Here is a 27,420-nt window from a genome sequence, read left to right on the forward strand (position 1 = left end):
ACAGGGCAGAGTAAGTATTAAGTGCAAGTTGATGTGCACATGCAGTAAAGGACTTCAATAAAGCAGACATACTCGGCCAATTACCACAGTACCATCTTTCAATAGCACCATTTTAGTGTTAAGCTAGTCCTACACTTAGATCATATATGTAAACTTTGAAACATGAACACAAAACCAGACAGATAGGTGGAGCTAGTTTTATTAGTAAAGATGTCGCACAAATACATTTGCTGAGCTGACTGCGAGGACCACAACGTCCTTCACAGGCTCATAGACTACAACTTAAGTGAATCACACTTCACACAAGTGGATCACTACAGTAGAGGAGATTTACAACCAAGACACACAGATCTATCACAGCCTGTGTCAGGACGCACAGTGGTAACCAGTCCCAAAATCAGTTTAAAACACACAACTGACTGGGCCCAGGGCTTTTGGGGCTATCATTTGGTCACTGAGCACTGCTTTTATGGCCTAGCAGCCTGTCAATATTTACTCTCATAAAAATGTAAACATCTTTAGTGAATACCAAACTGGACATTCATACAACTCTGTCATCATTACAGTAGTTCCTGATCTGCCAGAGAGTACAGTACAGTAGCCATTAACGCAGTCATGTACTTACAAGAAAACTCAGCTCAATAAAGATATGTATAAAACTTTACAAGAACACAAATTGAGAAGGGCCAGATGTGGGGGAGTTTTAGTTTTTCATCCTGTCACCAAATAATGCTGCACAAAAAGATCAAGACGACCTTAACGACATCTCTTGTCCACAAAATCACCAGTGCAAGAATAGGAGGGTCTTCTGTTTTTTTTAGCTCTTCCTTTTCGTCACAACAAAAATAGAGGAATCTGGACAGTGGGAGTAATCAATCCTTCTCTTTTAAAAGTACAGCAGACATTTCACAAGCTAAACAATCACCAAAGATGGGACAACTACACCGGACCCACGGGGGGAGGGGGATAAATTGGACAGGAGATGCTGAAGAGCAGTGAAAGACAGAAGATGGAACGTTGGCTTGACAACAGTTGTGCTCTTCATTTGGACGTCATCATGGTGACGAATTCTGGAACACAAGGGAGGCAGCATATTAGAACTTGTACTCACAAGGACAGTAGGAGAACCATGCAACATGACTGCACTGCCTACTACATTCCACATTGTCACATTATATCAGGTTGCAATAACTAATATTCTTCAGCAACATACAAACGATTTTACTAAGGACATTTGCATACAAAGCAAAAACATAAGTTACATAAAGGCATAAGAACTAAAACAGCTCACTAGAAGCTGAACTACACAATGCAGGAAATCAGCAAAGTTATGCAGTACACAAGGCAACAGGGCACAGCTGTTTGTATGCTTCACACACTACACAGTTGTCAAACAGGTGCACAGATCACACACACCAACCCCCCTCCACAAGGCCACAGATGAGTTGCCAGGATGCCTGTTCAATGTGATCGTGCACAGACACTACTGGTTATCAATGTCAGTCCTGTCTTAGCACTTCATTCTTTACTCCAGAGATTTTTGCAGCAAAGTTTTTTTTCAGGGGAAGCCAGAATAAAGAACCTAACCGGAACAATAATCAAGCTGGGGGAATAAGGTACACATCTGTTCATTTGGACATCATGATCACGAATTCTGTGGAGAGAATGAGCAGACAGCACCAGTTACACAACAGATGAAGACAGAAGGATTCAAAAAGCTGCCTAATTGCCAATGAAGCTGCAGAGAAAGACGTGGAAGTTGGAAGAGGAATTGGGACGGATGTGCGTACGTACCCTCATAGTTGACTTGGCCGTCGCCATCGATATCTGCCTCCCGGATCATCTCATCCACCTCTTCGTCTGTTAGCTTCTCTCCGAGATTGGTCATAACATGGCGCAACTCTGCTGCACTGATGAAGCCGTTACCATCCTTGTCGAACACGCGGAATGCTTCACGGATCTCCTCCTCACTGTCTGTGTCCTTCATCTTTCGGGCCATCATTGTGAGGAACTCAGGGAAGTCAATCGTACCATTACCTGGAACAAGTAACTATCTGTCACTACATGCTTTACAAACTGGGTCAAGTACAGGCTCTAAAGTAAATACCACACTAAAGCCTTCTCATAGTCATTACCATTCACAACTCAGACACAACATTTAACTGTTTACCTGTGTACCTCAAATAAATTAGTTATCATGACATGTCACAGAAAAGCTGCCCTCACAACCGATGATGTCATAATGACGGACTATGGCAGCACCATGCACACCCTTATCAAGATGTGCCAGAATTACTATCTAGGATTGGAATGTGGTCTGATTCTATCATGTTGGCAGAGATTTGGCAGCAGCTAATTCAGTGAAGTGTTAAGTGTTTTGCAACCTAATCTGCCCCTTTGGTATGTAGTCCTTAAACTTGATTTTGACCCTATATCATCATTAGAAACATCATCTGCATATCACAGTGGCCCAGCTAAGAGCATGAAGTGGGGCACTATCAAGATGCCAAATATTTACTGTGTCAGTGTCCGGAGAAGAAATGCCGGTGGTAAACATACTGTCATGGCCCCAGAATTCATGGCCACCCAATCTATCTACTCCTGCATTCTTCTCAGATCACTGTGCCACATGCTCAATACTGTTACATACTCCCACTTAAAACTGGGGCAAGTTCTTGGCTTGGAAGGTTGGTGACAAATGGCATCAAACATTGCTGATGTCTAACAAACATACTTAGATTACATCTTCTTGTCTGGCACTTTCCTTTCCGCATGTATCCCCCACTGCATAATTTGCTGCAGTGAATGTCAGGAATGGTCCCCACATTCTACCCATAGGTGCTACTCATCCATGCACTATATTTTCTCTCACTTGGCCTCAAAATCCCCATTCAAAATAACCAGCTGAGTCAAATGTGAAAGGTCCCTCTCTCTCTCAACCTCACCCAAAGCTAAAAACCATACCCTTGTACTTGGAGCATGTAAATGACTCACTACATAAAAGACTTGTTTGATTTGTGCCGCTCCCCATACATTCGGTAATACGGTAAACACCGATAGGTCTAGCCACTCTGTCACACAAGTTCAGCAGTAACTTCCTGCACTTCCTAGAAGCCCACCCCTTACTCTTCTTGGAACCTCCAACGATTTGCTACTACTCAAGCAGTGCAGTAGGCAGGTATATTTCTTCATTCTAAAGGCAATAAAGCCATTGATCATACACCAATACAAAGGTGACAAAAGCTATAAGAATCATTCAACAGCATTCTTACCATCTGCATCAACTTCATTGATCATGTCCTGCAGCTCTGCCTCTGTTGGATTCTGTCCCAGTGACCTCATCACTGTGCCCAACTCTTTTGTGGTGATGGTGCCATCTCCGTCCTTGTCAAAAAGGCTGAACGCCTCCTTGAATTCTGCAGATAACACAGAACAAAATGGCTTCCTGGTTAGCAACAGATGGGACCTAACACTACATATCTTAATAAAAAATAACAAATTACTTACAGATTGCTAACACACCTTTCTGGTGTTCAAAACAGATGTCCTCACTTATCCTTCATCAAGGTCACAATTCCCCTGGTGGGATTGTTGAAGTACTAATGCAATTATTCATGGCAATAAAAGTTACATCAATTATGCATGCCATACTCCCAGACACGCTGATTAGAAAGCAAATCACCTTTGTGTTCCAAATAGCAGAAATGTTGCTGTAACCATCCTAACATTTGAGTTACCCGTCACATTTCTGCTATGTCTATCTGTGATTCTCCACTGGATTACTATTGATTGGGATGTGGGGCAAATGCCAGACACTGCTCTCAGACAAAATCAATAACATTTAGTGATTGAACTCAAATTGACTGAAAAGTCTCTCCCCGCACTCTTTACAAGAACAGATGGCTCTGCCCTCTAGGTGTAATTACCAGGAAAGCTTGTATACATGGTAGTAATGTGCCTGTGACATGAATTCAACTCCATTTATTACGGGGCAGTGAAGACATATGGCTTCTGTTCCCACCAAGAAACAATCACTACTGCTGACATATTCCCCCACACAACGACATAAGAATAATATCCCACATCCTAAAATGATGACCTCTTGACAATCTCATAATGTCATTGCCCTAATTTTGTTTCCTGTCATAAAATCAGTTAGCTGGCAGCAACAAATTGATGCCAAATGCTAATATGGTCTTAAAATAATTTGCCACTGCAGAGGGCTTTCTGCATCAGATAATTTGGCCACAGAGGACTTTATAATGTGCCTCTCATGGGTTTGACTCCAGTATAAAGACATTAGTATGCGTGGATAGGTCACATTGGTAAGAAGCCAATCCATCAACATGACAAATTATCTACTCCTATGTTAAAAAAGAACTTTCATACATAAAATATATCAATAGATATCCTCTTGCTTTTTATATCCACACCATACATTAAAAATTTTAATACAGCTTTCAGCACAATAAGCCCACAGCAGGAAAAATTGGGACTTGCAGTATGACTATGAATGCATCTAACATCCACTTTTACTTTACCTGCAACATCAAAACAATAATGCATACATATTACATAACCCACATTCCTCTCAGGCATACAAAAACCCACATTCCTCTTTCACAAAGATAATTTGAAGAGCATTCTATGTTACGTATGTATTAATGATGAAGTTTTTAGTTATGCAATGAGCTCATCAATTCAGCCCATGGCTGCAAAAGGCGTTTCTCAGAAATAGACCAGTCATATAACATTCTGCAGGTGTAATGGAAATATTGCTAACAGCTACAACTAGTATTGTACTTTCCAGGCTATTTGTTTGTGCTTCCTGTTTGGCCCATACTTAAGATTTCAAGATTCGACTTGGTAATTTTTGCGAACATTTTCCTAGTTAAAGCCTAGCATCCTCCTTTCCCCATTCTATCGGCTTGGTATCTTGATACCATGTCAAGAACCAAGCCCCAGGATTGGGCACAATGGTTGCCAGGTGAACAAAAGGTGTTTATACTCACCAGCGATCTGTTCCTCTGTCAGCTGATCTGCCTGCAAACAGAAAAGAAATCCATTGGTTAGCACATTACGCCTTTTGTGTACGCATTTATATTTTTTTGGTCCTTGAACTAGAAGGTGAGGGGGCCAGGCACCATTTGCGACTTCATTATTTTCACATTCTATGCTTCAGTTCCCCACCACTGGGACTGTTCCTGATTGGTAATTAATTACTTTACCCCACAGGTGGGTGTGGTTCAATCGACCGAACTGACCCCAACGGATCAGCCGACGGCCCGGAAACTCCGTGAACCGCATCTTGCCTTTGCACAAGCCTGAGGCTCTACTGTTGGGAGGCACGGCAAGGGCAAACATCTACCTCATTCAGTCATTCATCGCGCTCTCTCCCAGACACACACATGAAAGGTTAAACAGTGTTGTCATTGCCAACACATGCCCATCCCCAAGTTGCGTAGGCAGGCTTCGCGGGGCACACACCTGTGCACGACAGGCACACCTTTGTTTCACCCTGCGGCATACTACAGTACCTGGAAACATTAGACTGCAGAAACTCGACACGACCAGAAAGGCTTGTTTTACGCGTGACTGTGGGCGGCACTGCTACTGTAACTCGCCTCGTCGTTCTGAACATTCACTGGTGTGAATCATGGCTGACCTCGCACTGATTTTGATCCTTACCTACTCTGCTATTTTCCACTTGTGGCGCCACAACAATGGGCAAATTAAGTTGTTTGCCTGGTCTTGTGTGTAAAGAGTTCCCGCCGACACCCGAGAAACACTAGAGTCCACAGCGACGATAGTCAACTCAACAAACACACACAGATGTGTAAACTGCGTTTCTAACTCGACATTTCCTCAAGCAAACTTAACTGCGTACTAACTGCAACACTTACCCTTTCTCCATATACTGTATACGGTTTAGTCGCAGATTAAGTAGTTAAGCAAAATTGAGTTTGACTGACTGCTATGAAAAACGGCCCAGGTACACCCACACCTTAGCGAAATCTGATAAACACTTCAGACTTCCGATCAGATGTTACCATATAAATTATAAAAATAACTAAACTCGAACTAGAAGCATCCTACACGTGTGTCCTACTTTTCATCAACCATATTGGGTCCAAAAGGACTTCTGGAATGCCCACAGCTAATCTAGTCGACCGAAAAGCCAGAGGCGTTGGGTCGCCGATGGTATCACTGTAGTACGTACGTATCAGATTCACCATGCTTCTCGGTAAGGCACACGCTACACCACCGGCCAGAAGAACGCTATCGTAGCCCCCAGAAGTTCTGTACCACAGCTAAACTAAGCCAAACACAAGCACATCGATTCAGCCATATATAAAGGGAGGAAAACGAATATAACGCTCTCTTACCATTGTGGAAAGATGAAGTTTGTGTAGGGGCTATACACGCGAAAAAACCACCAGCGTAGGCACTGCAAAACAAGTAACGGTCCTATGCAACACCTTCAAGACCATGCGAAGCCGACTCACACCGAACCCGTATCGTTCCGCACCCAGCACCGCTCGCCGGTAACCTGCTTATCCTCCGTTGCCGCAGTGATTGTTTATACATGAACTACTGGGTAACAACAACAAGTCATACTCTTCTACGGTGGCTATTCTTGAATAGAGAAATGTTGTGACTATTTTTACTGCGACAAACCGTGGGGACTCATTTGTTCAGTGGACTAATTTCTGGTGATGTGGGTGGTGCGGCTTTGTCTGTTTTACCCGCCAATACACATGGGTGTGGCCAACACAATCCTGCCCGCTGATTGGTCAGCGTAACCCTGCAATGCGTCAAACCCCTGCACCGCATTCCCCTTCCAGCATGCAATGCTTTGAATATACGCGGGAAGTTCAAAATTACAAATGGAAAGAATGGCTAGTTTGGGACAAGTTTGAGCCGTCGGTAGCACTAGTGTGTATTGAACGTCTATGTTACTAGTATCATTGGAATTTTCCAAGCTATATCTTCCTATTTCATCACAATTTAATATGATAGCGAGTCACATTGGCAGCTTTCCTGCTGTCACCTCCCAGTCTCCCACCCTTTGAGACCGTCTTTGGCCTTCAACTCAGCGCCAAAGGCGTCTTGGATAGCGTCTGCTATATTCGCATTTTTCTAAAGATACTGTTTGCTAGCACTTTTCAGTAACCATGTTATGTAAGACGACATAAGTGAACTTTCCACACCTTTCACGCTCATCATATTGTTTTCGAGAAACCAACTTGAAATATTGTAACGTTGGGTAACCTAAATTCGGGATTTTTCCGATAATGGCTGACTGAAATCAATCTAGCAGAACAATAAAACATCCTTTTTTTCTATTATTCTGTCAGTATCATGTACTATCTTTGCACTAATCATATATATGGTAGATTTTGTCTCTAGTCGTGCTGACACCATAATATTTCAACTTGAAACTACCGTCCGCCGCACGCAGAATGACAGTGCTGTCAGACAGGGGGGCACATTAATTCGGGAGAGAAGATTCGTCTTGAATATCTTACCGCTAATCACATTTTATACAGCAGCTATTCGTTCCATCCTTGGCTTGAGGAGAGTGCTATGGATATAGACGTGTCCAAGTAAAAAAAATACACGAAAAAACGGCCGTACCGCACACATCAGGCCAGTTCGGGAACAAGCCGTATGTTGAGTCGGTAGAACTTCACTCAAAGTCGGCCCATCGTCATCATCGGGCAACGTGTAACGTTACATTATTCATGGCAAGTTAGCTGGATGCCGTAGCAATGGTAATACTACTATGTCCATGTGTTCCTTGTTGTGTTAGGAGCAAACTTTGAGGAAAATATCTTCCTCAGTCCACTATCACACGCAGCATTTAGACAAAAAAGTGTTCCTCACAAACCTTTGTCGTCTGCTTGACAACAGGATTCTGGTTAACAATATGGCGGCGGGAAAATACACGTGCCGTAGGTTGTAGCAACAGAGAGGAGTTTTGATGATTAATCACACTTAGAATCCAGTTGTAGGTTAGCAAAAGAGATTGTAATAAGTTGTCTTGTAAATAATTGTGTTTAGCAGGAAGCGGATGTGACATTTTTCTTATAAACCAGCCGACAACCATGTTGTGTACTTCTCCCACGAAGCCCTCAGACTGTTCCAATAAGGGACGGAGAGTTTTTGACCTCGTCGCCTTATAATCCATGCTTATCAAAGCTTTTCAGACAGTGTTCTGAATACGTAAGTCTGTCAGGTTTGCATTTCTAGCGGTATTACTTATGTTGCATCTAGCGCATATCCCTAAATACCCCGTTTTCGAAAAATCCCGACTTTAAGTACCCCACGAATTTAGGTTACCCAACGTTAACGTTAACATAAGTTATAACGTTACCATTTGGAAACTTGTAATTTTATCATTTTAGATATTTTTAAAAGTGAATTGTGACGTTACGTATTTGAAAACTATGACATGTATTTGAAAACTATTGTAAATAAAGAGAGCTTCGTACAGTCACTCTAGACTATTACCAAAATGTCGAAATATATTCAAATTCATTCACATTTCTAGGTTCAATAGTTTCTAAAGATTTCGAAATACTGTGATTTAAATATTGCCTTATTGATTATTCTAAGTAGTGCAAAATTATTACAAATATGGTTGATAAACTCTGTGGTGACTTCGCCAATGTGGACTCCATAGCAGGGGTACTCTAAAAACAATTGCATCATTTCAAACCCCTTCCATTTTTCAAAAGGTTTTCATGTAACGTTGACACATATTAGCCCAAATATTTCTTGAACACTTACCCAGAGAAAGAATGATATACATTTCATAGCCCCAACATCTGCTTGAAGCTGACCATTTCCACAGAGTGAACTGTCAGAGATTTTCCCGTAGATTTCCCTGGGGAACGCTCTTTGCGCCACAGTTATCAGAGTTTAACTAATCAACATTTGATTTGCCGTGCTGTGTTGCTTTTGCGGCCAATATTCGCCTTGTCTATACTCGACAATTTGTCGAATTTGTAGGTCAGTGCCCGCGTGCACAGTCACTGATAAATAAAGAACAACACACTCACTCTCAAAATTCGAACCGTCTATTGAAGCAGTAAAGTTAAAAAATCATTCTCATATCTCATCACATGGAAATAACATTTTTGGCAATAAAAATCGGGGTGTTAGCCTCGAATATGGGTTTTTCCATATCGTTAATGCGTTTCTCTCAATGCATGACTTGAATAGTGTGCCGCCGGAAAGATATCATCGTTTTTGCATGGTCTGTTACTTTGCAGCTTCTCTCCGCTAAGCTCCAAGCAGATGCGTACGTGTTTTGTATAATTGTTGGAGAACGACACCTATGGCGCATTCAGACTCTTACAAAACACAAAATCATCCAACTCAGTTTGCCTTGAGTGGATAACAACTCCAGTAAAAAAAGCTGTAAAGAAACTCTTATATAAGCCCGCAATATTGATTTCTAAAAAGTGGTCGATTCCTGTTGCCAAGGGCATATGCTCGTTCGCAAAGGTCAAGTCCGGAATTCACACGTAGGGAGCTTTCGTTAAATTGTGGACTGAGGCTGAAGGGCACTACGTGTAAAAGTGCAGGTTGCCACAAGGGGTCGCTGACGTCATGAATCCTTTAGAATTGAAAGAAGTGCTGTAATTTACCTGCTTTTGTTCATTGTCCTTCAAACAGACTCTTAAAGTTATGAAATTATCGAGCCTTGGCCAGTAAAAGATAGTCATATTCCTCGACTGTTGCATGGCACGTCAACATACGCGTGCACGAAGGGGCATACCGAGGAGAAACGTGAAAGGGGTACAAGTACATAAAAAACTTGGCATAATTTGTACAAAATGAAATACAGTTGAAAGGAAATGATATTTTGTTATTTTAATCACAGTTCTACTGAATGGCACAACCGATTCAAAGTAGGCTTGCGCAGCCACATGTATTGTCATCGGGTAATATTTCAGGCGTATGCCCCTGAGGCATAAAGAAAAAAAAAACGTTTGAATATTGTTATGCGATTTAAGACAATGGGCGAGACGCGACCCATGCATTCACAAGTCAGGAGACCTTAGACTTTGCACATACGTACTCGGAATCATGAACAACCTTATTCTAAGCCGAATCCAAAACGCTAGGCCCCTTCGATCCTTTTAATTCTAAACTTTTGCTATTTAGCTGGGCATGCGATCGTTGAATCGTATTTTGTTGCAAATCGGTCTATTGAAAATGACTCAGTTCAACCGTATCAATACTTCCTGCATTATTAAAGAGATTGACAAAAGAGACAAGGTCATTTTTGATCGCCCATCTCATTTTTTGTCAGAGAACGTTCAAGGAAGGAAATTTCACAATCACACCTATATGGAAACCCCCCCCCAATTTCACAAAACAAACGTTTAACATCAATTAGTAAATAGTTGATTCTTATCGAATTCAAAAGCAATATACCGGTGTGTTACAATAACACGACCTTCCAGTTAGCTCCGCCACGTTTGCTTGCTATAACGTTAGGAGGTTCTACTTTGAATAGAAACTCTTTGGTTTGCCAGACCAGTTTGTTTTCAATAACATGAGGAGATGTCGTACTGGTATGTACCCAAACGTCGCGCCTGCACTCTAGCGTGTATACACTGACGTGCTGTGTTTCAAAAATGCCTACCTGCCTACGTGCTCAGGCCAAAAAGCCATGGTACCTAATCATGAGGGGTATACGCGTAGGATAAAAGGAACAATGTGATATGTTCAAGACCATTGCGGCATGCACAAGCAGGCATTCAACAATATTCGTGACAAGGCTAAAGCCCGCCATGTGTGGTGTGCTGTGATAATGAAAGGATAACACGTACGGACATCACCTGAACTGACAAGGCACGAATATGCTTTCTTTAATAAACCACCCGGAAAGCAGAGCCTATAATGGAAAAACGCACTCGCAAATCCGACATCTATTTGAAAATCTCTTCAACAGATCTCAAATTGCTAGCCTGGAGTGGTAAAGTACACACGCCGAGAAATTACTGCCGCAGGAAACGCAAGGTGCTAGCAGACGATGTTTTGTTACTATGAATTTTTCATCACGCGCTACGGGCTGTCGCACTATAGTGGATCGATCAGAACGCTTCTCTCCTCTCTCCTGTTTTTTCCTTCTCCCCCTCCCTTACCCACCACTTATCTTCACCTGCGGTATAATAAACAGCGCAGCTCAAATGTGAAGAGAATTCTGAAGTCCTCTCCTGTATTGTCGGCGTCTCGAGCCGGTCAAATTGGAGTGGCCGCACAAAAGGGCTCTCCACTTCAAGCATTCAGTGCGCTCTTTCATTTTAAAATTGCTTGTGCAAAGAACGCTTTATTTTTCAAAGACCAAAAGGCTGTCTGCTTTGCCCGCAAGCCTTTCAGAACGCATTTCTTAAATGGAAATTGGACGAAGAAGGTCTTTAGAAATGATATTCATAAAGAAGCGCTTTACACTAGTAACGTTAGAAGTCTTGTGTACAGCGACCACCTGCTTATACAGGAGATGGGGGTCGTTATATTACAGGTAATAAACGAATATACGAAGATAATCTGCGGCGACATGCACACCACGGGGTGTGTTTTATGAGGGTATTAGCGCTGATAGCTCAAGCTGTGACGTAAGCCGACGAGCAATATAGGATTACTGCAACGCAAAAATCAAGATAGATATAGGTATTGGGCGCCTCTAGGAGTTAGCAATGCGATAAAACGGGGGAAATGATAATAAAACTAGGATTTCGACCACCAGTTATTACGATTATACATGATAATACACAAATGAATATGCTTCTAGCTGTAGATCTTTTTGGGTGGGGGCTTGAAAGAACCTTCATCGGTTATTCAAAGCTTGTTTAATTGTCTGGCCATTTTGTTCCACTTCAAAATTCTGAAGAATAAAACGACACGATCAGTTGTCGAAAGAAATAACAATACGTTACAGCTCTGTGCGTTCTCTGAATCTCTGTACGTTCCCTGCATACTCATTCACACTACATTAGACACTTGTACTACACTGCAATGGCATGTTGATGCACGCATTATACAAACATCACTGCGCTGCACAACGACATTTAATTGCACAGTACAATACATTACACACAACGGCCTGGGTAGCCTGACTTCAAATAGCCACATATGGGAGAAAAATGATTGCATTCTACCTCTAGGGTCTTCTTATCTTTCGAATGTTAATCAGGTACGCTGATGACGACATAGCTGGTGCATTAAAAGCTTCTTGATTTATGGAAAGAGGGAAAGATTTCTAGGAAGTCACATGGCCGGCATGGTCAAGGTCTCACGAATCGGCTGTTCTCCAAATGTTGCGTTTTTTCTCTCTCAGTGTTCCAAGAAAGTTCGGTGCTTTACAAGGAACAGTATATCGATCTTCTGATGGAGGTGCATGGTGGAATACAAAATAGTTGATAAAAGATGCCATGAATGATTTGTGGTGCGGAGGAGATAGGACAGAAATTCGCCTCTCTGGATGTCATCATGACACCATGAATCTTGATGACAAATCGCGGTCCCTTTTCTGTCTCATGTCACACGCAAATTAACGGATGTCAACATGGCGTCGTTTGACACATCAATATATACATATGCGATATCTACAGAGAGTGGTTGCCCTTTAGAGTTGTATCGTGCGAGGTAGTTTGACAACTCTAGTTAGCTCCCCACTCACCGTGACGCAAATGAAAACACACCTGCGCCAAAGAAAACACAAGAACCAAAACTTAATCGTTCAGAATGCTTTGTAAATTTCTCTTTTCCGAACAGCGATATCGCACTGAATTCCATAAGCTTATGCGCATATAACCCTCTTGCATATAACCTTTGTGATCGGGCTTTGCTCACATCTAGGTCTGTAGATGTAGATCAAAGAGGATTGCCTACACCTCTGGCCTACACCAAACAAAGACGTCCTTGCAGTTGCGAAACTAAGTCTCAATAACACACACACACACACACACACACACACACACACACACACACACACACACACACACACACACACACACACACACGCAAATATATACATTATATATCGCTTGTCTCTACCTCAGAAAAAATGGCTAACAACACGTGCGGCGTCCAAGAAACGTTAACGTAATGTGATCAAGAAACGCCATATCCCGCCCCCGCGCCGCTCAAAATGATTTTCCAACTTGGTGAGATCAATTCTGTAAGAAATTCAGTCCCGGGTTCCCATTATAGGATTTAGACCAGTAAGACACCCCAGTCCCTCGATAACTGTGGAAAACTCAGTGCGCGCGCAGGGCCTAATGGCCAAATACGTCCTAACACACAGTGGCGCATTGCAGCAAAACTGACTGGTGCTATGACCTACATAATGGACATAGGTGGCGTCACTCTAGTGGGATATGAAGCCTTTAAAACACGAGGGCCTCGTAACACATTATTAATGCATTAGAAAACGCCATTTTCGTTTACAAAACAGAAAATTTATTGATAAAAGAACGTAATAAAACCAAATTCCATATCATGGAAAATTTACGTGCTTCAAAGCTAGACATATACGTGCATACGTGTTTTTTATGAACCATAACTCAAATTACTCGAAAAGGGAAGAAACGCTAATGGATATGAGTCCCATGGGTTTATCTCACTAAGCTGATAACAAATGCATTAAAGTAATGGCACAACGTGGGCCACCGGCTGAATCTATCATAACACGAATTGAATTTGTCCTATTCCGATAGAATTAAGCACATAGTCCATGGTTCATTAGTGTAGGCAGGCCGAATGTATTGTCCTTATATCAGATGAAAGTCGAAAAATGGCGGATTCTTGAGCCGTTGCTAGAAGACAGTGTACTTGGCTGTATTGTGTAGGCTGACATGTCATTAGTTACTCATTGCACACATATAGTATATACATTGATTACTGTATATCGTGGTGATGCTATCCAATACAAGGAAATAAGTCAATTGGGGGGGGGGGGCTTTCCTTTTCTTACTTTAGCTATTTTAGAAGCCCTAGCATGTAGGGCGTCCTACTGTAATATCTAATATTAACGTCAAATTAGCATACCCAAACGTGTCTGTCTATACAAATATGTGGCGGTATTACATACATCAAGGACATCCTATATAATGTCCTTGCATACATGAGACATTTTGCTGCAAATGTTTAGCAATTTAATTGCCAACACGGATTATGAATCATCGTTACGGCACGCCCCCTGTCATTAAACAAGCTCTGTTCTTCTAATCACCCGCCCTTTTAACATCCCCTCTCTTCTTCTCATGAACACAGAAGAGGAGCAGTCATTTCACAGACTGAAATGTCTTCACGGTGTGAAAATTGTGCATTGCGTTTATGAAATACAGAAAAGAGTAAGCCCTCCATATGTCGCATTGGACGATATTCCTCGCGAATACTGATCCCCAAACAGATGTTGCGTGTTTCTACCTCCCCGTTCTCAGGAGAGGGCTGTTTATGATAGAAACGGGGAGCTACAGTTGAAAACGTAACGATTTTACCTTCCAACATCTGCTTGGGGTATGTGAAAATGGCTTTTGCACTTCGGATTTATACACAAGTACAAAACGTATTTCTAGACTCTTATTTCATCACAACGCGATATCTGTACCGCACGCTTGCTTTTAGCACTCGGTGTGAAACACAACAGTGTATCAAAGCGGATTTATTCGGCATCACTAACAACACGTAATGGGTTTTCAGTTGACAGAACGCTCTCATGCCGGGTGCGATCACTGATAGAGGAGCTAATATCCAAGCGTGTTGGATCCGCTGGGCCCGGCGTCCCAATCGCTCCAATAGAAATCTAATAAACTTTGTATGATTCTTGTGGGCCGACTGCGGCTCAAATGAGACCGTGCATTCGTTATCATTATTCACAGGTGAGTTACTGTATCTAACTCCAGGAAAATATGAGGGTGCGACGACGTATGGAGAAATGCGAGATATACAGTAGATATGCTTTGAAGGCTATCAGCAATTATTTTCACAAATGCATACGAACAATTTCAAAAAAGAATGGATTAAATTCCATGGATCCTGAGAGCGCAAGGTTGGGCTCCGCGTAGCATGGCTGACCGGGGTTGCATTCGACCTTTCGGTTGGGTACGTTAAGTGCTGATGCCTCAGGCCGCAAGAACCCAAGAAACGCGTATTTCGAGAAGAGTCAGGGGAAGAACACGGTAGGGTGACCTGCAGTGCTTGGTCGAAAGCAGAAGCTGTGACGAAGGCGCGTTGCATCACTACTATCAGTAGTAGTACTTCGGCTGGTTTTTGACGTGTTTTAGGCGTTTTGTTGGGATTTTTATTTTGTCCCGTTTTCCAAGCTTGGCGATGTCGACATTAAGAAAACGGGACAAAATAGAAAGTCCGACAAAATAAACCAAAAAAAACACGTCAAAACCAGCCTGAGCCGAACCTCTGCTTGGAGAGTAACATACAGCTACTTCAGAAATGATGCTTTACCTCGTTGAAGATGTCTGCTTTTCCTATTACACAGTGTAAGCCCCCGAAAGCAATAAAAAGATTAGCTACATATGAATACTGTATAAAATCCCTTGCATATAAACAGAAGGTTTAACATTTTCACAACTGCTAGAACAGGGACAAATACTCTAAGCATATATTCTTTATATGGTCTTAGTCGACGAATGATATCGTCGTCAGCCGACGAGAGATGCCCTGTATCGATCAGTGCATGTTTCGTGATAACATTATGTGCAGTACAAGAACCAGTAGCTAGATGACGCTACTGCGTATTAACGTTGGGTAACCTAAATTCGGGATTTTTCCGATAATGGTTGACTGAAATCAATCTAGCAGAACAATGAACCATCCTTTTTTTCTATTATTCTGTCAGTGTCATGTACTATCTTTGCACTAATCATATATATGGTAGATTTTGTCTCTAGTCGTGCTGACACCATAATATTACAACTTCAAACTACCGTCCGCCGCACGCACAATTGCGGTGCTGTCGGACAGGGGGGCACATTAATTCGGGAGAGAAGATTCGTCTTGAATATCTTACCGCTAATCATATTTTATACAGCAGCTATTTGTTCCATCCTTGGCTTGAGGAGAGTGCTATGGATATAGACGTGTCCAAGTAAAAAAAATACACGAAAAAACGGCCGTACCGCAAACATCAGGCCTTCGGGAACAACCCGTGTGTTGAGTCGGTAGAACGTCACTCAAAGTTCACCCCCACCGCCATGGAAATTTGTACCTTATTCAACGGGGCATTAGCTGGATGCCGTAGAAATTGTAATACTATTATGTCCATGTGTTTCTGCTTGTGCTAAGAGCAAAGTTTGAGGAAAATATCGCCATCAGTCCACTATCACACACAACATTAAGACAAAAAAGTGTTCCTCGCCAACGTTTGTCGTCTGCCGAATAGCAGGATTCTGGGTAACGAATATGGCGGCGGGAAAATTCACCGTAGTGCCGTAGCCATTGACTGCAGCAACAAAGAGGCGTTTTGATAATTAATCACACTTAGAGTCCAGTTGTAGGTTACCAAAAGAGATTCGAATAAGTTGTATTGTAAATAATTGTGTTGAGCAGGAAGCGGATGTGACATTTGTCTTATAAACCAGCGAACAACTATGTAGAATAATGCTCCCACGAAGCCCTCAGACTGTGACAATAAGGGACGGAGAGTTTTTGACGTAGCCAACTTCTAATGCATGCTTATCGAAGCTTTCCAGACAGTGTTCTGAATACGTTAGTCTGTCAAGTTTGCATTTCTAGCGGTATTACTGATGTTGCATCTAGCAAATATCCCTAAATACCCCGTTTTCGAAAAATCCCGACTTTAAGTACCCCACGAATTTAGGTTACCCAACGTTACAACATTACTTTATCCACGACTGCTTCGCATAAAACTCGATACAGAGAACACGGATACCCATTAATCTCACCGGGAAGCACGGCCAATATAACAAGTCCCGCAAGGTTTCACTCTCAGTACAATTTCTGACAAATGACTTCGGAACATGGCCAAAAACTGATATGCCATACATCAACGGGTTGCCACCTAATATGATTCGAATGGACTATCCTATAACAAAAATTGGACTCATATTTCTTCCCTCTCTCTTGAGATGTTACACAGTGGGCCAATTACTCAAACGGTAGACAATGTCTGCTATCTGACGAGTCATGGTTCCCGCCATGGCCTTGACCCGGCGAGACTGTCGTTGCTAGGCAACAGTGACAGCCGGCGGCATCTGGTGTCGTCTGACGATGTAAAATACGTAGACAGATAGCTATGTTATTTCGTTTCCTCTCCCCATCAAGAGTTCATGCTCGTGGCAACGAAATATCATTTATTGCGTCTCATGGTGTTTTAGAATAGTGGCCTTACCCTCTTGGTACAACTAAAGTAATTCAATTAAAGCACACTGATCACTGATCATCAATGTGCGGTCTGAACCCTTCCAGATTCCCGCCAAAAATGCCATGTCATCGCCTCGGACTGATAGCGGCATGAAAATGGCGACACATTTTTGCAGCGGCACATGTCAACTTGTCGTCACGTGCATTCTGCGGTCATCGGACGGTCGGAGCCCTTCAAGAGAAGGGGAGTTCGGGCAGCAGATTTCACATTAATGTATACATAAACTTTTATCCTTTATGCTGACTTCGAGACTAGAAATTATCGAATCAATCCATAAATCCATCGCTACATGTTTTGTACGATACAAGACATGTAGCTTGATGTGACACATCTTCTTCTGGATAGTACAACATCATCAGCGTTGTGTTGTTTTCTTCTCTCCCACATTTGTTTTGTTCACTGTTAATAGTTAGCTTTAATGGTTATTTCTTGTCTTGAACATTTTGCAACGTGCGAATAAGGTTTCGAAGGAATGTGTAGATCAATAGTTATGTGGAACAATCTTGGTTTTCAAGTTAAGTATAAAACTCACCGTCATTCATCTCCAAAATCAGACTAGCTCTATAGCATTCCATACTTATCGTTAGAACGTTACTGCCAACGTAGTTGCCATGACTAGGTCAGTCAACTGGAAAAGTGTAAGACGACGTCTCATATTTTATTTGAAGCATTACAATGCTGACTCCGACAAATTGCATGGCAAAAACACACAGCACAAGATCGCGTGTAAATGTACACCTTTCCTGCCAGGCCCGCCGCTAGCATATGTCAATAAGCAATAGCCCTGGTGTTCCTTGCTTGCGATCCGTACGCGCTTCCGACTGCGGTTAGCGCTAGCCAGCCGTCCCAAGCCAATCACGTCGCCACGTACAGTCAAGGGGAAACGTCATTGCCATTGGCTGGTAACCTTCCGTCTACCAACAGGAGGAGGAGTGTCTGATTGGCTGGCGGCTCCCTAGTGCTAGTGCAGCTGGAAGGACGGATCCCAGGCCTGTGCGCCAGGGCCGTTGCTTGATGAGACAATGGTATAGTATTGATTCAGCCAGAAAACTATCATCAACCAATGATATCCACGGCCCCTGCCCCATAGACATAAGCAACTGCTCTCTGAAAGCTCATTAGCATGGAGAACTGACCAGATCTTCGTCTTCTAAGTCCTCAATGTCGAAATCATACGGCCCCTTCCTAGCCCTTTTCTTCTTCTTCCCTTTCTTGGAAACATTTGGGGAAGGGGACACACAGTTGGACGTACAGGGAGGAACGTGAGCACACTGGGGTTGGGTTGTCGCGGTTGTCGCGTCGGCCTGGTCAACACAGTCAGATCATGGAAGAACAAACCCGTGGGAAAGTTTGTAGAGACACAAAAACCCCAAAATGACCGTTAGTAGTCACAGCATGAAGTAAATATGCATCATGCAAGTTTTCAAGAATACCATGTTGATATATGATTTCATAAATGGCATTTTGTATGGCCACAATACGTAGAATTGAAATGACGAAAACAGCATGAATAGTGCAGTGTGTTATTATAGTGTTGAATAAATATTTTTACCTACATTATGACGTAAGAATTGTCCGCCATATTCGATGGTTAATTCTGGAAGTCGCCAGGTCAATTGAGGTTGAAGATATGTAATCTGAGTAGCAATTTATAAATGCATATGTGATAACAGTCTCTGTGCTCTATGCTGCACCGCTCTTTCAACGCTCCCAAGTTATGTGAATAAATGCTGACTGCATTGCGACAGATAGACATGAACTAGACATATCGAAATTCCTTTGACTCCACGCTGTTCAATGTCAAGACATCGTGCCGCTATTCTCCGAGGCCCCCTCTGAGTCTCATTAAAAGACGTGGCTGCGTGCCAGTAATCTTTATCTGACATTTTGACATCTGACTCTGAAGAACATTCATGGTGGCCGAACTGTAGATAAAACCTACTGGCACTGCTAATGCTACGAATTCTGTGTATATCTAGTGATAAACACTTTTGTTTTTCGTCCCCGCAAGCAGCCCGACCGGGCCCCGGTTTGGAAATGTGACCGTAGCATTAGCAGTCACCCCTTCTATCAGACTGAACATACTGGGCCTCAGTGAATACTGACGTGATCGCAAGAACTGTAATAATTACAGTAGAATTTCAAAGAGAATATGTTTAGTTCATGTATATTTGGTCCAATAAACTCGGACCTGCACTTGACGGTATCATACAAACGCTTGTGCGTGACTTGATCCAACTATTCGACCAAGTCCGGTAACATTTAGCGCAGCTGTAGCAGCATGAGAATTGCAGCATTGCATATCAGCAAACATAGTACTGTCGTTGTCTCCCCCCTCCCCCACTAATGGGCAGCTCATGTAGCGTTTAACTGACCACCGTTAACTCTTTGTCTTTGCTATCCATATCGAAGCCATACGGGGTGGTCTCCGACTTTTCGATCTTTCTTCCAGGGGCACAGAACACACAGGCAGTGGGAGCACATCGGGGTTTGGCTTGATCGGCCTAGTCCGTCGAACACAGTAATGAAAAGTTTAAGTGCTTGACTTTGACAGTTGAAACACAGAAGTACAATGCAAACGGCCTTATGTCAATCATATGTCAGCAACGCACAATACGTCTGATACACTAATTGACAACAATGCCCGTCTACGCGCACACACAGACACATCCACAAACACAAACACACACACACGCGCGCGCACACACACACACACACACACACACACACACACACACACACACACACACACACACACACACACACACACACACAGGTAATGGGGTCAATGAATGAGCCTACTTATTCACGGGGATGCAGTGTTTTTGGTCTATCGTTTTGTAAATACATTTTCCATATTTTACCGTAGAACGATCAGGAAGTGATCAATGGACACATGCAGTTTTAATCAAAACCTTATTTGCATAATGAATGAGCTACAATTAGATAAGACATACGAGAACTTCAAACTGTTCTTTGATCGGAGATAGAAATTTAGATATTTTGAAACTTTTGTGTGTTTTGCTGCCTTTCAAGGCGTACTTTTACATCATGGCTCATATTCAATTTATAAGGTTTCAGGTGATGCAAATCCAATTTGGGTCACCCAACGGCCATTATCCAGAAATAAGAGGGCCTACGTTAATATGAAAAGACGAAGACCCACTGAACTACCGGACAGACGTTTTTTTTAATTCCTCAGGAATCAGCTTTCAGTCTCCCTTTTGCATTCTTGTCAAATTAGAAATTGCTTTGTGTAGTTTTGGAATAACTTTAGCTTTAGCGCACTAAGTATCAGAGCAAAGATCTACATATCAAATCTCATGGAAAACTATATTTACGTGCCCTCCAAACGACCCTTCTGCATAAATACCCATTTATCCCCACCTTTCACCAAAAGGTGGTCTGCTGTCCCCAGAGAGAGAGAGAGCCCAAAAAGCATCATCGCATTTACCCTAATGTATGACCATTTTAGGTTCTATCCATTAGGCACCTTGCCACTGGATGAAGGCCGTTGAGCAGACAAAATTGCATTTGTATGACCTATGACTTTATCATAGGAATATGCGCCATGATGTGAAATATGATTTGACAGACAACAAAACACTTCATTGTATATGTTATCAATGAAATTAGTTTGAACTATAACTAAGACTTTTGGTCGCTCAGTGGTTGTTCAGTAAATATGCTCACCATTCGCCGCCTCAGTGGAAATGAGGGGGAGGGGGTACACGTGCAGTACACTCCCATGGGAATGGGTGAGAACGTACGCTATACGTGTGATTGATGATGTTTCCACACCCGTGGATCAGACCACGTAATAACACAGATTAAAGGGCGTAATGAGCGGGCCAATGTCAATAACAAGATGACCCCTTTGTGACATTGGTCGTGGGTATCATATGAGCACCTTTTGGGGGAGGGGCATCTATTCATCATGACACCGTGACATCTGTTTAGAAAAGGAAAGTCATATGAGGGACTTTAATGGAGGTGTACGTGTGCTTTGAAAGGTCACAACTCAAAACAAGCCATGAATTTGATGAATGGTCTAAATAGTGATGAATTCTATATAAGGGCAGCATCATTACAATGGTTTTGTAGTGCTCAAAGGAAGATTGAATAATGAAATCTGTGTCTGCAAAGTGATGTTTGAACTTGAAGGAGCAATACGTACAAATTTGCTTCTACGTTACTACTTTTTTATGTAAATTTTTATACATTTTCATTAATATATAAATCAATTCCATGTCATACGATACATGTACATGACATGCAAATTTACATCTATCTGTCACTTACACTAATTTTCTAAAGTAAGCCCGATTTATGTTTTCGTGGTCGACTCGGGGCTGTGTGTGAGGAGCTTTGGGCTGCTCAGTGGAGCTTCACTGCTAGAAAACGCTACTTGAGTGGCCCAGGGTTCTCCTTGCACAGTCCTGAGTTGACTCCGAGTCGACTTAAGAACGCGTAAACATGGCCTTAGGAATGACGATGGAGTCATTTAACATACAGGTTTCTACAAATCAATGCAGTTAAATTGAAATTATGATTTTGCTGCTATTTACATCAATGCTCTGGGATCAAAAGTTTTGATATCCTTGATAGGCAGGTCTGTTCCATTTCAGAAGTGGGGGTGGCGTGGGGTGAACATTAACACAATGATATGAATAGTGTTTGGACAAATGTATTAAAGAGGGTGTGCAAGCAAATTCCTATAACCTCTTTCAATGTATATAAGTTCTTGTGCTCAGCTCCGTTGATCCAATGTTCAAATGGTTTCGCCCAAACTTCACCATTTTGTGTATAACATGGAGACTTATGACAACAATTCGCCAAGCACGCGACCTTAATCAACGTAGAGGGCGTACACATCTGAAAACGCGACCCGGAAATTGTAGCTAATTCTGGAAGGATTAAGGGCGGGGAACAGAGATAAGTCGGCGCGTGGGTCGTTGTAAAAACTCAGAAGGGTTGGGACCCGTTTCTCCGGAAAACAGAAGATAACTCTTAACATCAGGTGGTGTGCTATAAATGGGCGAAGCGAGATTGGCACTACTAGTAATTGCTTTAAGTTTCGGTGTATGTCTGTACGTCTTCAGAATGACCCACGAGAACTATACAAAGATTAAAACGAGAAAAAGTTTACAGTTTAGATCTTTCCTAGATGCACTATATCAATCAGATAGTAGCATATGCCATTTTCGTGGCGTGTGCCATCAAAGGCTGCAAAACTGTGTCCATGCAAAAAGTAGTAGAATGAGATATTGCTTTTGGAAAGAAAATTTAATGAGCTAGAAATAGTAGACAACAACAGCAGAAATTCATGAGGGAGGACTATGGGACTCTTTTCTTGGTGGGTCGGGGGCGTGTGTTTTACCCTCACGAATTTTGGAACCATTCTAGAAGTTTCTGCACTGAATCACGCTTAAGATTTACGTGTTGCGAGTTGCATCATCTCGACGTTGATCCTACATTCGTACTTATTTCACCCTCATGACACGGAAAATTCCAGAATCGTTCTAGCAGTTTCTGAGAAGTCAAGTTGAGTTGCATCATCTTGACGTTGACCCCACCCTTGACGTTGCGAACGAACTTTTCAGAAACGAAAAAAAGGTATTCCCAGAAGTACAAATAGCGCTAAGTACCGGTCATCGATGTCAAAGACTGGCGCCACAAAGCGAACAACAGACGGAGCCAGGGGATCCGCTATCTCACACTTATGTGTTCGGGTAACATGGCTTTAAGAGATAAGTATCATAAACGGGCAAGGATCAGCCAATAATACATCATAAATTGAAAAAGGAATCGAAGAAAAACACACTTCAGTAACCTCCTGGACCGTGAAAAAGAGAAAGAAGGATTGCTATCCTGAGCGGAATTGACTTTGATCGATGATAAAGCTACGTGAGTACAGAAAACAGTTGTAAGTCGAAGATGAAGAGAAGCAAGTGATCTTTTATCCGCCCATCTTTGACTGGTTTGGTCTGGTGTAGAGTGGCCGCCTCATTTGCATAACGTGTCTGGTGTGCCCCAGTTTACTACTAGATAACAGTCTTATCGCTATCAGTCAGTTGAACGGTAATATAATGAAGAAAAGGCGAAGGTTTCTTGGGAACAAGTCAAGTTGCGTTGCAAGGGCACAACATCGGGGCATATCAGTCGGTTCTGGGCGAAACACCCTACCGATTGCACCACACGATGCCACGTTTGAACGCTTTTACGTGACATCTTCGCTATGTCCGTAGCCATGTTGGTGTTCCTATTTGCATTTTAGTAAATCGTAGCTTAAGCGTTTAAAGATCATCTTCTTACTCTCAAATAACCTCTGATAAAAGAAAAGACTTTCACCGGAATACTAAAAAAGTTGCCAATAAAAGACAAGAATACTCAGCACGCTTGAGCTACAATCCATTGAAATGCAAATAGGGACACCAGTATGGTGGTCAGCGTCTACCTGCTCATTCGATATGGCATGTGAGTGAAAGCGGTTTGTAGGTACCTGGAGGTTTCGGGGAGTTCCTTTTATAATTTTCCAGACTCTGAATCTAACGCGTTCTTTAGAATTCTTGAGGCGTGTCCGCACTCTTTTCCTCAAGCCCCTTAAGGTTATGATGGGCTGCAATTTACTCGGAGTATGACTATCACATTTTACTGGGATTGCGCCGAATTCCCCAGTGAGGCCATATCAACAGTTTGCGATTCCGGAAATGCTATCACCCTGCCCCGGTACGGATTTATACACGACAGTTTGCAGGAAGTATTTGTACATGTCTTCGATAGCGCTTGTCAAATTTTATCTTGTGCGCAACAACTTAAACCGTTCTTCGCAAGCTGCTGGGCAAAGATATGCTGAAAATACCAAAAGGCTTGTCTATCTTTTTAATGACTTTTACCAATGGTCGCTCTTCAATAGTTGCGTGTTGGTTTTACCATCATGAAGTGCTGGTAAGATGTCGAACATTGGATTTATCATTGTACAGCGCATCTTCACCTGGGTTCCAATTAATTGGTAACTTGGAGACCCCAGTTCAAATCCTCAGAAGGGCAGCTTGGTTGGGGCTACACCCGTCTTTCGGAAGGGACGTCAGTAAACTGGGGGTTCCGTGTTCGAGGAGGTGCCTCAAGCACGTTAAAGGGGAAGGGCTAGCGCCCCCTCCCTGTAAAAATATACCCTGCTACAGAAACAGCAATGAAACTTGCTGACCTATGTGCCACTAGGTACTACAATCTTCATATAGTCGCCTGGAGTGGAGAAATAGTCAAACGATAGAACAGACGTCTGGGCAAATCAACAAAAATCTATTGAAAAAAAGATACACCTGTCCTTCACTGCCTACCCATTACGTTTTTATTGCTTCATTTTATCTGCCGTACAGCTATCATAGAATGTTAAGAATGGATTTTATGGAGGTAGAAATAAATAAATAAATAGACACATATACAGCAATGGTCTGTGTCGGATACGGTAACAACATTTTGATATAAAATGTGGAATATCATGAAGAATTCATGAGAAAAATGTATTTGCATGTATAAATATGATAAAACCACAGAATTGCTACATGCCCTAGCAAATGTTGTTCAATGTTCACACGATACATCACACCCCATGTACACCTCATGACCAGTGACAGTGCCGATGATATTAATGGCGGGTCACGTTAAGGTTCGTCTCCTTACGGCAAGACCTTCAGGCGAACTCCCCACACTCACACGCTTAAGGGTCATCGACCTATCGCTAGGTTTGATTTGATTTTCGTGCAATCATGCATGTCAACCGGTTGTAAACGCGTTTGCGTCAGTGTTAGATCGTTGTCAATATAAGCAATTTGCTTCTATGTCCACATAAGAGATAACCCATTGCGTGGATAAAAATACACTTTAGATAACGCCACTTATCTATCCGTGCTGAAGGTGGCCACACATGTCATATAAAAGCATGTAATGAATCAAGAGCCGGAGATCAGTTAAAACCGGAATTGGGCAGTCCGACCCAGCGCCAAAAACATACGGCCTGCGACCTTTTACTTCACAGCCAACCTTAATTGAGGATTGATGATTGAATTACTGGTTAACTGATCGCCCCATACGAGATTGCAATTATGGCATTCAAGTGGACCGCATTAGTAAAAATGATTCGTCACATTTGACTGCAACGGTCGATTAGTTAGTGGAAAAAAAGGGGGGGACAGGGTGAACGTAGTTCAGTAGAGGAACACACACGCACCATGTTTTTTCTACAAGCTCTACTACAGTCCAGCAGTCGACGGGATGAGATGATAGGAAGAGGTAGTGCTCGTAGTTCTTTGAGAAGTCGAGCTGTGAGAATTCACCACGTGACCACCACACTCACAAGTAGAAAAGCGAATTTTCTACCACTGCATGTAATACATGAATCATGGGTAAGAAAACAGACACTACCTACAGTTCTTACGTGAAACATGCTGCACAAATATGAATTGTTACGGAAAGATTGGTAGGTTATACAGCCTCCACCGCGCCGACACAAGTAAATTGAAAGTACCGCCTTTTGTGTGCTGTGCCGTCTCGTGCATTTTTTCCCTTCCTTATAGTGCTTGTATGTTTTCATAATCACCTGAAATGCTTACCAAGACAAGGACTACTGAGACATCAAGGCCGAAGTATTGTCATGTCAGTATTAGCGCTAGCGTGCACCAGTGGTTTAGCCGAAAGTGCCCCAAGCCACATTGAACTTGAGACGCAACAGTACAGTAAACCTCCCAACCCTACCGTTCAAGTCAAGAATCTTCACTGTTGGATCCGGAAACGAACGTGCTATGCATTGCGGGACCCGATCCTGAATAATCTCCCCATATTGCAGTACATAGCAACCCCTCTTGCCTTTGTGTCATTGTCACGTATTTTGTTAACAATTTCCTATCTGAAAAGGTTAGAATTCAAAGACCCCAACACTCACGAACGTATACAAACTCGATGTACATGACAAGCACAAAAGAACTTATCACAATGATGATACCCTTGATTTTTAACATACCTTTTTTTCCTCAGACAATAGCCGCAAACGCCTTTCCCTTCAAGCAGCTATTGCACTCTAAGATAACATGCTAGCAGCAGTATACACATGAATTTTGAGAGCAATCATTTCAGGAAGATGCCCTGTAATTATGTGGTACACAGAACCTCCCACACAGAGCTTTATCCAACGTTGCACAGCATCGTAGATTGCATGCGAATCGTGGCAAGGGACACGGAAACACTGAATCGATGCAAGCACCCATCTAACCCGTACCAACTATGGTGCCAATAATGCTTCCCGAATATAGATTGATACATATCGTTATATCGTGCTATCACACGTACAGCGTGTATATACTTACATACTCTCCCAAATGACTCGGATTGAACCTCAGACGATCCTTCTTTTTCCCACCGGCTTGCTTTGGCATTCTTGCACGGCAAATGGATGCTGTCCTCTGCGATAGCTGTTGCTGCGTTCTGTCGCTGACGAGGACCTCTCAGTTCGATGACGTTTCCGATGTAGTGTTTAGAAGAGAGCGACGTATATATATGAGTGATCTGCCTGCCCACCCCACTAGTCTCTCTCTGCGATGATGCTACCTCTGCTATGCCTAGCCGCGAACTTTCCAGAAACTGCACCCTTCGATTTCCATTTGATGACGTATGCATGTGTATACGCGCGTCATCTGCAGGGTCGTGTGTGTGTGTGACAGTGTGTGTGTGCTGTAGGACAATATTATTGATCACTATTTGAATATGACTCATTAGTGTGATGTGTTTGTGGCATTCTATGGCTGGCCTAAGAGCTAATCTACCCGGCCTAGTCTAGAAATAATCGGCGTATGCCAGGTTTAGCCAGTCATGGCTTCGCTTGGCATGATTGTCTGAACACTCCTTTGGTTCATGTCCAAGTGCACTAGTTCTCAGTGTAGACTGAACAGGATCGAACATCCAGATCGGGCATGCAACAGTATCAGTAACGTTACAGCCGTAAC

At 42.6% G+C, this 27,420-nt stretch overlaps 1 protein-coding gene across 4 annotated transcripts; it reads right to left on the minus strand.

The window, feature by feature from the left end:
• Positions 1–183: 183 nt before the first annotated feature.
• On the minus strand, positions 184–27,028 carry LOC136432813 (calmodulin). 4 transcript variants are annotated; one of them, XM_066424322.1, is made up of 10 exons: positions 26,785–27,028; positions 25,653–25,803; positions 19,798–19,926; positions 18,979–19,059; positions 18,559–18,726; positions 5,013–5,043; positions 3,273–3,416; positions 1,795–2,037; positions 1,588–1,654; positions 184–1,070 (listed from the first exon to the last, which is right to left on the minus strand). In XM_066424322.1, exons 2-9 carry the CDS (start codon positions 25,653–25,655, stop codon positions 1,629–1,631), a joined length of 825 nt encoding a protein of 274 aa, XP_066280419.1. In that variant the 5' UTR covers positions 25,656–25,803; positions 26,785–27,028; the 3' UTR covers positions 184–1,070; positions 1,588–1,628. The 4 variants fall into 4 exon arrangements, with proteins under 4 accessions (XP_066280419.1, XP_066280418.1, XP_066280420.1 ...); XM_066424321.1 differs by lacking the exon at positions 1,588–1,654 and having other exon boundaries at positions 26,785–27,016; XM_066424323.1 differs by lacking the exons at positions 1,588–1,654; positions 18,979–19,059 and having other exon boundaries at positions 26,785–27,012.
• Between the last annotated feature and the right edge of the window lie 392 nt (positions 27,029–27,420).

Source organism: Branchiostoma lanceolatum, chromosome 4 (genome assembly GCF_035083965.1).
Source record: "Branchiostoma lanceolatum isolate klBraLanc5 chromosome 4, klBraLanc5.hap2, whole genome shotgun sequence".
NCBI lineage: Eukaryota > Metazoa > Chordata > Leptocardii > Amphioxiformes > Branchiostomatidae > Branchiostoma > Branchiostoma lanceolatum.

Bases quoted from the DNA above. Each gene is read 5' to 3' on its own strand.
- LOC136432813 (XM_066424321.1), bottom strand. The intron at 18,727-18,978 runs GTAGGTAAAAAT...TGTGTTGACCAG, and splicing joins GACAATTCTTACGTCATAAT to GCCGACGCGACAACCGCGAC. The intron at 5,044-18,558 runs GTCAGTTCTCCA...TTCTGTTTGCAG, and splicing joins ACTTAGAAGACGAAGATCTG to GCAGATCAGCTGACAGAGGA.